General features: G+C 44.6%; 1 protein-coding gene across 1 annotated transcript; it reads left to right on the top strand.

Moving 5' to 3' along the window:
• Window positions 1-646: 646 nt before the first annotated feature.
• Window positions 647-4816, top strand: nexmifb (neurite extension and migration factor b; the record flags this gene model as incomplete). The annotated part of the gene is made up of 1 exon (XM_079500419.1): window positions 647-4816. Exon 1 carries the CDS (start codon window positions 956-958, stop codon window positions 4814-4816), a length of 3861 nt encoding a protein of 1286 aa, XP_079356545.1. The 5' UTR covers window positions 647-955.
• Window positions 4817-13558: the final 8742 nt, after the last annotated feature.

The following is a 13558-nucleotide window of genomic DNA, read 5'->3' as shown; positions in this document are numbered from 1 at the left end:
TGGGCCCAGATTCATAGAATGTTGAGAACCACATACTGCTTTAGGCCTAGAATATATCATATTCAACACATGGTTCTCAAAGTGGGTGCCGTAGAATACTTTGATAATATTTGGAATATATATCAATGTCACTTCAGTTTAACCACGTACTTAGGCTTTGTTCACACGTACACAGGTATTTTTGTACAATGTAGCTAATGACGTAGCCAGACACACACACACACACACACACACACACACACACACACACACTCACACACACACGCACGCACGCACGCACGCACGCACGCACGCACGCACGCACGCACGCACACACACACACACACACACACACACACACACACACACACACACACACACACACACACACACACACACACACACACACACACACACACACACACACACACACACACACACACATCACTTTTAATTTCAAGGACGCCCAGTTTGATATGCATTAGGGAATGGACCCCTATTTGATGTGATGTGATTTTTCCGTTTTTTTCATCTCTGGGACTCCAAAATACACTGTAAAATCCTGAGTATATTTGTTTAACTCATTGTACAAATGGAAAACAGCGACACCAGGTTGAATTACAGAACTGACACCCTCTTTTTTTCTCTTTTCAACCTTCCAGGACTATGTGATCAGACTGTGGATCTGAGGCTGCATGGACTCATTGATGCCGCTCTTCCCCAAACCTCACCTCCTCCCACTGCAGAGACGTTACCTACAGCACCCACCCTCCCCCTGCCCCTCAGCACTGACCCCACACTGGGCCTGGCCGTGGCCCCCTGCCCTCCCACCCATGAGACTCCATCCATAGGCCCCGAACTTCACAACACTCCTCCGCCCACCTCAGCCGTCAGCTCCTGGGACCCGTCCGGAGACGACGACGAGTCCAAGAACTCTCTCCCGCTGGCCATCGGCCTCCCTCTGCCATCCACCATCATGGAACCGGGGACCGTGTCCGTCCTGACGGAAGAGTGTCTCCTTCAGCCGAGTCGCACCTGCCTCGGCTGCTTCATCGAGACCCGCGACGCTGCAGACCCCAGCTCCATCCATGACCCGGCCCACGACCCCAACGCCAACCCCGACTCGGGGCTGAGCGTGAGGATAGGGGACGTGGGCCGAGAGGACTTCTCCGACATCAGCAACATCAGCATCCAGTGTCTGAGCCACGCCGGGGAGGCGGTGAGTCACTTCGGAGACCAGCTGATCTCTGATCAGCTGCTCAGCTTCCCCCTGCCCAAAGCCACTGGAGACGGGAAAAGAGGCGATGAGGACAAGTCGGAGGAGGACTGCGATGACCCGGAGGACGACGCCACAGCTAAGAACTTGTATGAGGGGCTGCTGCTGGACAAGGTGAGCGGGGAAGAGGTTCTGCTGGCGAACGCTGGCCAGGACTGGGGCTACTTTGAGTCCTTCATCAGCGAGAGCAAGATGGAGCTACTAGACCTGTGTTCCAAGAACGATCTGTCGGTCAACCTCTTCTCGGAAGAGGACGTTGACAACCTATTTGACGACGAGGACGACGATTCCACTCTGAGCAGCGACGTCTGCTCGCTGAAGATCCGCTATGAGTCGTTCCAGGACAACATGAGGGAGAAGACCAACGTTCTCCAGGAAGAAACCCAGTTCAACTTCTTCCCCAGCGTCCTGGCCAACTGTGCCAAGAAAGAGGAGGGGGGCGCAGTGCTGCGGAGGGGCGCTGAGGACGTCCAGTCCAAGATGGATGAGCTCAACCTGGAGGCAGAGCAGGAGGTGAAGGCAGGAGACTGCAGTGGCGGAAGCCCCATGGACGGCTCTCAAGGCTCCTCCCCCATGTCCACGGCCAAGATCAACTATCTGATGGACTTCAACTCCACAGAGGAGTCGGGTGAGTACAGCGACGACAGCTCCTGCACCGGCTCCTCCTCAGACACGCTGCAGGAGGGCAAGCAGAGGAAGGGTCACTCCAGGAGGTTCCTCAGCCCGTCCAACCCTCTTAACTATGGCTTGCGTTCCAAGAGGAAAGTCCGATACAGCGATGACTACCTATATGATGTTGACTCCATCGAGAGCGAGAAGAATGCAGAGAAAAAAGAGAAAGCCCCCACTGGCCAGAAAGAGGAGGAGGACGTTGACTGGTGCCCCAAGAAACGACGGAAATCCTGCCGCAAGGAGCCGCCTGTGGTCATTAAGTACATCATCATCAATCGCTTCAAAGGAGAAAGACACATGTCCGTAAAACTGGGGAGGCTGGACTCTGCCGAAGTGTCTGTGAGCTTAAACGCAGATGTAGTGAACAAATATGAGACACTGGCTCCTCTGAAGGATTTCTGGCATGAAAGGCAAAGAGAGAGAGAGGAGCAGCTTAAGCTGGCTGCCAGAGACAAACGGCAGCGCGGCATTCATCTAAACGGACGGCACCATCGTCCGTTTAACTCAAGCCATCCCAAAAGGAAATACAAGATCGCAAACAGACTTAAGGTTCAGAGAATTCATGCTGTGGCGCAGTCGGCCATGGCGCTGGGCTCCGCTCTTTCTGATCGGGGCCAGGGAGTTGTCACTAAAGTGGAGGCCACCCCCTCCATCGCAGGAGCAGAAACAATAGCAGCCACCGGTCTCCCAGTGTCATTAGACTCAAACTCCATCATGCACAGAGCTAGAGCCAAGAGCCGCTCCCAGGAGAGGATGGAGAGAGAAGGGAGGAGAATGGGAGGAAATAAAATGATCAGGATAAGGAAATTCAAGAGTGAAGCACAGCTGAAGAGCAAGACAATAAAAGAGACAGAGGAGAGGGAGGAGACGAGTTTGACAAATGAAATAGATGTCTGTGCCTCTGCAGCACATATTGATGGCCCCACTGCTAGCTTAGGAGAGGCAGGCGTCGGCTCAACTGCAGTCAGCCCTCAGTTCTCTGACAATGCCCCTGCAGCACACGTGTCTGAGGAGAAGTTCCCCTTTGCTCCCTCTACCTGCTCCCCCGACAAAGCTTCCTCCACTGGGGAGGTGGACGCCGGGGTTCCTGTCATCCCCGGGGGATACCTGCAGACCCTGTTGGATGCCACAGACTCCTCCGGTGGAGCAGCTATCCCCTTTTTCCCCCAGCAGTCCTCCAGGCAGCAGTATCCCCTGGGCCTGTCTCTCGATGAGAAGCAGTTCTCCTCGCTGCAGCTTGCACAGAGCTGCGTTCTCTCCCCTCCCTCAGAGTCTGAGCTGCAGCAGTCTCCTCAGAACTGCCCCAGCTTCCCGCCCATGTGGCACCCGCAGCTCTGCCCCAGCCACGGCCAGAGCTTTGGGCCTGAGACCCCCGAGACCCCCATCTTACCCAACAATTTCCCTGCTGCTTTGTCCATAAATGACAGCCTGCCGGTGTCCGGCTACAACCAGCTGAGCTCGGAGGCTGACAGGCTTCTTTACGAGAAGAACTACCTGGCTGAGACGGGCCTGCAGCCCAGCGCAGAGCTGCAGGTGTGTCAGTCTGCCTGTGTGGATGGCCAGGTGCAGTACCAGAGAGGTTCCCTGTGCACAGACAATGGCAGGCTCATCAGCTACGACTCAGTGGGCTCTCTGTCAGCCGCATCCAGCAACTACAGCTCCCTCAGCCTTAAGTCGTGTGAGCATGAGGTCGAAGAGGAAGGCAGAGACAGCTTCTTAGCTCACTGTAGTCCCAAAGTGTTGATTCAGCAGAGTGTGGATGCCCTCACCCCTCTTCGAGAGTCCTCAGACCTGTTGGATATCTCCAACTTCACCCCTGATAAGTTCAGGCACTCGTCCTTGTCTGAGCTTTCGCCTCCCGAGACCCCCAACCTGTCCCCTCAGGTGGTCGGCCGCGAGATGAAGATGGTGGGGAAAGCCGGCGACTACCAGGAGCTGAGCGACATCACCCTGGAAGCCAGTAGGGAGGTGAAGTGGAACTGTGATGTCATGCAGCAACATGAACACACTGTGGGTGTGTATACGGTGGAAGAAGGGCAGTTTCCGCTGCACAATTTCAACAGCGAGGTCGGCTTAGACCCGGTTAAAAAAGAGCTGGGCGACACAGACTTTGATGAATCGACCAATGGAGCGAAAAGCACAAAATCAAAGAGGAAAGGGAGTTACAAGCAGATGGCTGCAGGGCAGGGCCCAAAGAAACCCCGAGCCCCCAGGGCAGGCAAGACAGACAAGGTCAAGACTCCCAAACAGAACTCTCGTTCCACCAAAAAGATAAAGGCCATGTTGGAGGGGAAGGCAGCGAAGAACCAGGTGGGTGGTTGCGGGGCAGGTCTGACTGACAGCAGCTGCACTGGGGACTGGTCTGGTACGGCCTGGTCGGAGAGTAACAGTCTGGTCGGAGATGACCAGAGAGAGTTTGAAGAACCCTCCAACATTCTGTCCAACATCGTCTCCGGCATGGCCGAGGTCCAAAGGTTCATGATGGCCTCAATAGAGCCTCTGTGGGACCCTATGTCCGAGGCCTGCATGCCCCCCGAGGCCAACAGCCTCAACCTAAAGACCCTCAAAATCTTGGCGGGCACAGAGGCCGATCTGAAGAAAAAAGGAGGCGCTCTAGCGGGGTCTGGGAGGGACAGAAAGACCGGGGGTAAGGGAGGCAAAAACCAGGCCAAATTCAACACCTCTCATCCCTTGTTCCCTCAGCTAGCTTTGGGCTGTAACATGTTTGATAAACCAAGCTTCATTAACCCCGGGCCTGCACACAAAAAGCTGTACCGCCACAAGACCAGTGCAAAGTTCCCCCGGATTGAGACACTGAAAGGGAAGCGAGCTGAGAGAGACCCTAATAAGGACATAGCACTGATGGCCTCTTTTGAGAAACTGAGGTAATATTTTGTTATCGGCTACTGATGCACCCTGCTCCTCACCTCACCCCCCCCCCCCCCCCCCCTCCCCGAGCATACCTACACTGACGCTATGCCAGAGCTGCATGACTACTATGTTCCCCCCCAAATACCCCCACTCCACGCCCGCCCGATCCGCCCGCTCCGTCCCACCCACTTCCTTTTAACCCCCGAAGAGGAAATTAATATCTGCATGAAAAGAAAACTTCTTGTACTTTGCAAACTACCTATTGAGTGATTGTGTCAAAGCTTGATTGAGATTCGAAACGACCATGGCTGCATTTTTTTCTTGCTTTTGTTGTTTCTGCTTTGTTCTTTCTTCTTATAGTCGTTTTCAGTTTTATTTTTTGTCTGAAAAGAAAAGAGAAAAAAATGCCTTGAAAACAGTTATGTCGCCTTTTTGAGAAACTTTGCTTTTGTATTTTTTCTTAGTGAAACTAGCCGCCCCCGAATTCTGTATTTATTCTCCCCTTTCCCTAAAGATGTAGCTATATACACAAAAATGCATTGAGTGACATCTACGCACCCCTCCTCCTTGAGGAGGGGACATCTACGCACCCCTCCTCCTCATCTGTTTTTGTATGCAGAATATGGATGTCCTGTTGTTGCTGTCTTTCATACACTGCCTGGCTCATTTCAAGAGGGAAACCTTCAAATAATGAGCTCTATTTCAGCCCAAGACTTCTTTAAGACAAGTTGGGACCATTTTGTATTGATGACATATCAAACATTGTCTTAATTTTCCCTTTTTATTTTTCTCTCTCCTCAATGTTGGAATGAGTTGCCATTTTCCTTTATGAAATGTTTCTGTTTAGTTTTTTCTTTTTCTTTTTTCTGGAGTTTAAGAGGAACTGGTTATCTAAATTCACATTTTTACGCCTTGCAAATTCACAAAAGCTCCACCCTCAGAGTATTTTTGTCAATGTTGTTGTACAGGGACATGCAATATTTGCAACAAAAGAAAAAAAAAGATAATTATAATCTTTAAAAATCAATGTGCCAAAAGTAACAATGCTGTGTAAATGACCTCTTATATATGTGTGAATATTGGCTGTTCCTCTTTTTTTATCCATTGGAATATTGGCTGCTCGGATTGCAGACTCCTGACAAAGACTTTATTGTAACAGTCCAGGAATTCTTTATTTGGAACCTCTCTCTCTCTCTCTCTCTCTCTCTCCCTCTCCTCTCTCTGATGAAAGGCACCAACAGCTGACAGTGGTACGACTGCCACTCACTAAACCAAAACACAAAGACTCCTCTGAATTATCCTTGTTTCCCCCCCACTTTGTTTGCCAAATTCAATTTACCTCAACATCGCCTGGGTCTGAGAAGCAAAAACTAAAAGGGGGCTCTGAAGACTCCTTGAAGAGGAACAGGATGAAAGAAAGGAGATGTTCAAACGAGCTTTCATTGAACCAAGGAGAGTGTAGTGCCAATGTTTTGAGGGTAAGCAAGGCAATTATCTGTCCCGTCCGTCTGGGCTGTGCTTTCACTGAAAATGTGTTTTGTATTAGAAATTCAAGGCAATTTATTGCTCTTGGAGATGTTGATTGCACGCATCACTAGCGGAGGAAATAGGAATGCACTCATAACAATGAAGTGTTCTCGGTTAGATTTTATGTGAATGTCACTTCTGGCTTAGAACGGAATTAGTGATATTATAAAAATGAAGAAAAGCATATGCATCTGCATCGACTCCACGTGATAATCCTACTCCTGTTTCAACTGAAATCATAGGGCTCTATTTTTGTCCATGCTAAACCCCTTATCCCTAAACCTTTTTTACTATTTTGAAAAATATTTTTGAATAGTTACAATAGCCATTCTACATCGACACGTTGTGAGCTTGTAGATTGGCTATTTTAACTATTCAAAAATGTTTTTCAAAATAGTAAAAAAAGCAAAGTAGTTTAGGGATAAAGGGTTTAGCATGGATGAAAATAGAGCCCATTCTCTTGAGACAGATGTGTTGCTCCCACAGTGTTTCCTTTTGCGCCTAACAGTCTGTAATTTGGAAGCTCTGAAAATAAGTCACCGCCTGGCTTCCCTCCTCCGAACGTATTTGTGTGTTGGGAAGAATTGCCACCCCAACGACATTTCATTGACTTAATCGCAAAATGGCCACCATGTGAATATGGTCAATTGCATTAGACGTTCAGCCAAGCCGGATGCACTGCGATGGATTCGAACCCCTACTTTTTGAATTGGTTGACAGGTACTTTATCCCTGCACCCTCAAACATATTATTAAATAAATATAGGCTGCAGTATTTTCGGGATTCTGAGAAACTTTTGGGGGTGGAATTACAGACTCTGTAGCGTTTAAGATAATTAAGATTGTGGAAGAGACAGTCTGGCTGGAGATACTGCTGATATGGTAACACATAAGACAAGAACACAAGACCACCCATTCCCATGTAGTTTCATTACATTTTTGTTTTAAACACTTACAGTAAATCCAATTATAGAAATCTTGAAAATAGCAGATCTCCAAGCTCACAACGTGACACGTCGCTTTGAAAATGTTCGCCTATGGGCCTAATGAAACAATAGAATGTGGTAGCAGGTTTAACATGGTTAAATATCATGTTCATCAAAGTTTTGTTTTTTTCTCTCTTTCGAAGTGTTTCTCCAAATGGATTTAGATATTATCCTCCATTTATAGTACCATGTTTTATTTTATTTTATGTTCTTTTAATAGTCTTCTCTACATGTTGACATGGAAGAGTCCAAACTAGAAAAGCAAGCAGATATATGGATAATCGTTTATTTCCCCAGACAATTTATATTAATTACAGTCTTTAGATTAATGACTAACTGGTTGCAGTGAAATGAATTTGGAAGGAAATCTATCATAAAATATACTATGCATTCATGTTTAAGCTGAAAACTGTCCTGATTCCATGTACAAAAAGAAGATTTTCTTCCTACCAAGATTTTCTTCCTACCATGATGACACATTATGCAAAACTCAAAATAAATTCTCAATCTTAAAGACTTTCAGACATTTGTAGGATAAGCTTGTTCTCTTATTGGCATGACGATTTCCTAAGCAAATTTATGACACAGTGAAATCCTCAATGTTAATGTATCCATTTGTAACTTTGATAGTGTACAAATGTAACCAATTTGTACACTCTCAGAGTTAAAGGTCTTGTAAGAGATATTTTTGGGGTTAAAACAAGTTGTTTTCTTTACCTTTTTTTGTTAAAAAGTTAAAGCTCTATATTATGACAGTAATCAAAGTATTTGTTCAGAGGTCACCCCTGTCTCTCCAGTTCTTTGGTGAACAAAACAAAACCAATTTCATCCAATCAGGAGAGAGAACCCATTTAACTCAACTCAACTCAACTCAAACTTTATTTATAAAGCACACTTACAATGACCAGGGGTCAACCAAAGTGCCGAAAAAGGTCAGATTAAAATGGATCAGCTTTAATTTATAGTGTTCCAATTTTAAATGTGTTTGCTCTTTTTTGAGTGGTGCAACCAGCCAACCACTCATTTAGACAGCTATGTGTGTCCCTGACTGTGTCCCTGGGTCCCTGCCTGCCTGTGTCCCTGGGTCCCTGCCTGGCTGTGTCCCTGGGTCCGTCCAAGCATGGAAATAGCATATTTTCACCACCAAGTGTCACTGTTGTGCAGCCTAACATACCACCAAGTCTCACTGTTGTGCAGCCTAACACACACACACACACACACACACAGGCCAGGGAGGAGAGCTTGTACAGTACAGTACAGTACAGTACAGTACAGTACAGTACAGTACAGTACAGTACAGTACAGTACAGTACAGTACAGTACAGTACAGTACAGTACAGTACCACTCACTTCAGACGGGTCTGATTTTTCTTTCTTCTTGTATTCATCACTTCCAATTTCTCTTGTTTATCCTGTATTCTGATGAGCTCTCTCTCCTGATTGAACAAAATCGTTATCCCGACCTGAAAATGATGGGAAGACCCCTGTTACTGACCAAACACTCTAGTCTAGGTAATGATTCCTATAGGAATATGGAGCTATGTAATGTATACGTATCTGCAAGCTGCAAGCTTGTACATCTGCTATTTTTGAACATTTTTGTGTGAGAAATAGCCTACTGATTTAGAAGGCATTTGTAGAATCGGCCTCAGGTCTTCATGGGTTAACAAAAAATATCACACCCCTGTCAAATTAGCACTCAGGATTTTGTTGTGAGCATAGGCCTACTGTATTTCAAATACCTTTCTGAACAGAACAGCAATTAACTGCAGGTCTACATGGAGATTTGCCAAATGCCAATGTATCGAAGGTTGATTTGGAAGCGAGCCACGTCGGATAATGTGATAATTCTGACACGCACAGGTGATAGGAATTGATTGCTTGCAATATGGCAGGAATCGTAATCAATCTGTCTTTTTTCTTTTCCTCTCCTCTCCTCCTTGCCATGATTCCTGCGTTTGTTTCTTCCAGACTGTATCAGGGTTTAGGACCAAGACAAGCTGCTGATGGAAGCTCCACATGGGCCAAACCGGGCCATTTAGTCTGCCTTTTCTCTGTTCTGCCTATTGTCAAATTGAATGTACTTCTCGTTGAGTTTCTTAGACATTGTTTTTTTTGCTTTCTTTATATAAAGGAACGTGCCACTGTCGAGCCTCATGTTAATGGTGCTAATGCCTAAGCTGTACTCTGTCGGTCGTCAGCGCCGCGCACCGGAAATAGCCGACCTACAAGCTCACAGCGCGCTGCAGATGTGATACATTGCCAGCTTATAGATCTGCTATTTCCAGCGCGTGACTATGTCGCACAACAAAGTATGAATCTGGCCTAAGAAAGCTGACAATTGTTTCATTTTCTTTTCTTTTACTTTTGGTTTCTTTTTGGTTTCCCATACATAAACAGAAAATAAATGCAAAATAGATTAGGTACCTTAACCCTCTTTATGAATGTATATTATATTGTTATGTTATGTTTGATGTATTCACTCCATGATTCTTTGACATTGATTGGAATTACTTTTGCTCTTTTTCATTAAAAGAATACCGAGCTTTATATATACTGTCTAGAGTTGTTACCAGAAGGAATCTTAATGAACTCTTGACGCGACAAAATCTTGTATATTTTTTGTGTGCCAATTTGTAACATATTTTCTAAGTGTATATTTTTCTTAGAAAGTGCTGTGAAGTATTTGTGTGTGTGAGTAACCTTTTATGCGCCTCTACAGGCAGTGGAAAGGATATTACAATGACAAGCTTCTGGTTTTAAAAACCAAAATATGAAAGTATCGACAGAAAACTAGAAATATTTACATTTTGTTGGGAGTTTTGTAATAAGACCATGATCTTGTTGTGAGAGTGCTGTGTTACTGTGCAAAACACAAATAAGCAAAGAAAAAAAACTAAAGAAAACTTCGACAAAAAAATCTAATTTGTGAACAATTTGCTGTTTTATAGATTTTCATGTAAATTATTTGAGTATTATTTCGTTTTTGTTGTAACTGTTGCAAAAGTTTTAAATATTTGTGATCAAGCCTGTATGGTGATAATGTAATATTGGTACCTTGCTGAGTTTTGTAATAATGTTTATGGAGTAAATATACAAATTAAAATAAGATTTTGAATGCTGCTTTCTGAAGAGAGTTGGGTTGTGTTTCTTCCACCCATTCATCATTGTACACAACAGTACACATTCAGTATATTGTAGTTAGTACAACAGTACACATTCTGTTTATTATTGTACAACAGTACCCTTTCAGAATTATTGTACAATGGACAACGGTACACATTCAGTTTATTATAGCAGTACACATTCCATTATTGTACAATAGTACACATTTAGTATTTTATAGTACAACTGTACACACATTCAGCTTATTATAGTAAAACAGTACACAGTACACAAGATTAATTTAGTTAATTCTGAGGATGGCCAGCAGGCCGAAAGGTCAATTAAGCAGCTGCACAACATTGTGTGCGTTACCTTTCCTACTATATTGTAGTAGCTAGCCTACAACATACAACACAGACATGATCATTTACACATTCATTCAGGTGTGACACTTAGTCAGATTGAAACTTACAGTTCTATTGTGTGTTTTTTTTAGTCCAATCTGTATGGTAGAGTATACGTTAATACAATATAACTTATATACAATTGGGGTGGTTGTAATTGGTCTTCCTGCTTTTCTATTGAGATATTTAGATCCAGTGTTTTAGATAGAAGACGTCCCTTGACATGATATTTTTACAGTCATTATGTAAATCAGTGGTTCTCAAACTTTTTCATTTCAAGGGACCTTCATAACTCTACAGGTCCATTTGGTTCCATCTGTACACTCAGAGTTACAGACCTGCTGTAACTAAGGGTCCATTTGGGTCCTCTTCAAGGAACTCTGACGGTCCGACTCCCTGGACCCCACTTTGAGAACCACAGTGTTCCCTTAGACTATAAGTCTACCCCAATTTGTTATAGGATTCTGAGATGAAAGGCATTTAATTTCCACACAACTTCTGGTTTGTTTATTTTAATGTTATATCTAATTAGCACACAGGGTCAGGCCTCGCTAGAGTGATTGCTCATCCATAACTGAGCAGGCTACTGCGGTCTGCATTGCAACACATTCTGCCATAGCTTAATTGGAGTTAGAACTATTGTCTTGGATTAAACAGACCTTATGATGTATCACTCTCCAAGATTGTCAGGTGGTGTGCTGGCATTGTTTTTGTTCTTTAGTCACCCATATAGCAGATAGACGTGCAAACAAACAAAGCCAGAGTATGTAGCAAACAATGTACTGCAGGGTTCATCTTTTGTTTATTGAAAGAGTATGTATTAAGAGTAGAGTATTATGTCCATTTACGTCCATTTATTATAGTTTTGTGCAATCAGTGAAAAAAATAAATGACAAAGCTTTAGTATCATGATATAGCCTAATCTATTAATAATCGTATGAGTCAATAGCAGGCCTGCACACACAGGCAGAACTGTTTCCATTTGATTGTCATTAGATGACAATCAAATGTAACTGCCATATACAATAAAGGGCCAGGCTAATAGGCTACATGCAAGGTTTTGTGACAAAATTATCCAAAAGGCAACAAACGTTGAGTTTTGTTTAAATCGGTAGTAATGGCACTAAGCTACAGACTACAGCTCACAAGCTTTAGCCTATAGAAGGGGAAAAAAGATAATTTCATCCATCACTGCACCAGGACGCTATCATCACAGGGGCACACCAAGCATGAAAACATGGTTGGGTATTGATGCCATAGCCTGGAGGGACAGGCTCATGTTAGGATTGGCTAGTTGGTTGTCAGGCAACCGCTGCTCAGGTCTGATAGTCAGAATGGTGTCTGTGAGTTCCATCCTACTATAAATGCGCCACGTCTCTGCGTGCGTGTGTGCGTATACGGTTGTAATGCACGTAACTCGAGAACCGTTTCCCCCACTGACTTCACATTCGACACACGCACACGCACGCACTCCCCCACAGGGAGTGCAGTGCCCGGTATCCTGCTCAGGCTCTGCCAGTGGGCCTAATCAGCCTAAGTCCCCTCACCTATGCAATTCCCAGCCTCTGCCTCAGCCAATTGATTGCCATGGCAACCCCACACCTGCAAATTGATTACTTAACCAGTACACTTTTCACAGTCAGTTTTCACTCTTCAGGCACAGGCAGACAGACAGATACAGAGATCTCCATATAATAAGGGAAAATGATCTTAAGCTATGGCAAATCTGGAAGAAAAATGCTTACCACTAGCTTTCTTCACAGATGTGTTCATGAAGGTGTCTACTATCACAGAACAATTTGTTCCAACCCAACTCCCTTGGGAAACTTTGTGACAGCTGCTGAAAGTTGGGGTACCATTATCAACCAATATAAGGCAAAAAATCCCAAATTTCATTATACTTTAAGTAGCATGTGACATGTCAAACTAGGGGCTTTTCATGATGCTGAATCCATTGCAAGCGTTAGTTTTGCACAAAAACACTCAGCACAGGTCAGCACATTTGGGCACATTTGGGCAAGTGGCTATGGCCGTGTTTTTCGTGCAAAACTAATTGGAATGGATTCAGCATCATGAAAAACCCCTAGTTTGACATGTCACATGCTACTTAAAGTATAATGAAATTTGGAATTCTTTGCCTTATATTGGTTGATAATGGTACCCCAACTTTCAGCAGCTGTCACAAAGTTTTCCAAGGGAGTTGGGTTGGATTTTTTTTTTCTGTGATAGTAAACACCTTTATGAACACATCTGTGAAGAAAGCTAGTGGTAAGCATTTTTTGCAGATTTGCCACAACTTAAGCTAACTTTACCCAACTAATATACAGAATGGGCACAAAAGGGACACAGACAGATAGTTAAAATGGCTTGGGTGCTATGACAAGTTGACAACGGGTATTATTAGGTAGGCCGGTGGCCGACGGGCACGTACAGGTCTAGTTTGCCTAATTTGCATCATCTTCAAAGTTCTCAATGAGGAAAACAATTAAAGAAAGAAAATATATACATGCATTCATACATCCTTCGTACATACGTATACAATACATACATACTAGAGACCTGCAGATGGAGTTTTTTGTCACCTGCAACCGCAAATTCATTATCTGCCCGTTATCCAACCGCATCATCCTATTTAGATTAACCGCACCATCCGCCAACCGTGGTTACCCACCATCCGCAGGTCTCTAATACATACATACATACATACATACATACATACATACATACATACATACATAC

Source organism: Electrona antarctica (assembly GCF_951216825.1).
Source record: "Electrona antarctica genome assembly, chromosome: 1".
Lineage (NCBI taxonomy): Eukaryota > Metazoa > Chordata > Actinopteri > Myctophiformes > Myctophidae > Electrona > Electrona antarctica.
The sequence above is the reverse complement of the archived record's forward strand: the minus strand, read 5'-3'. Positions and strand labels throughout refer to the sequence as shown.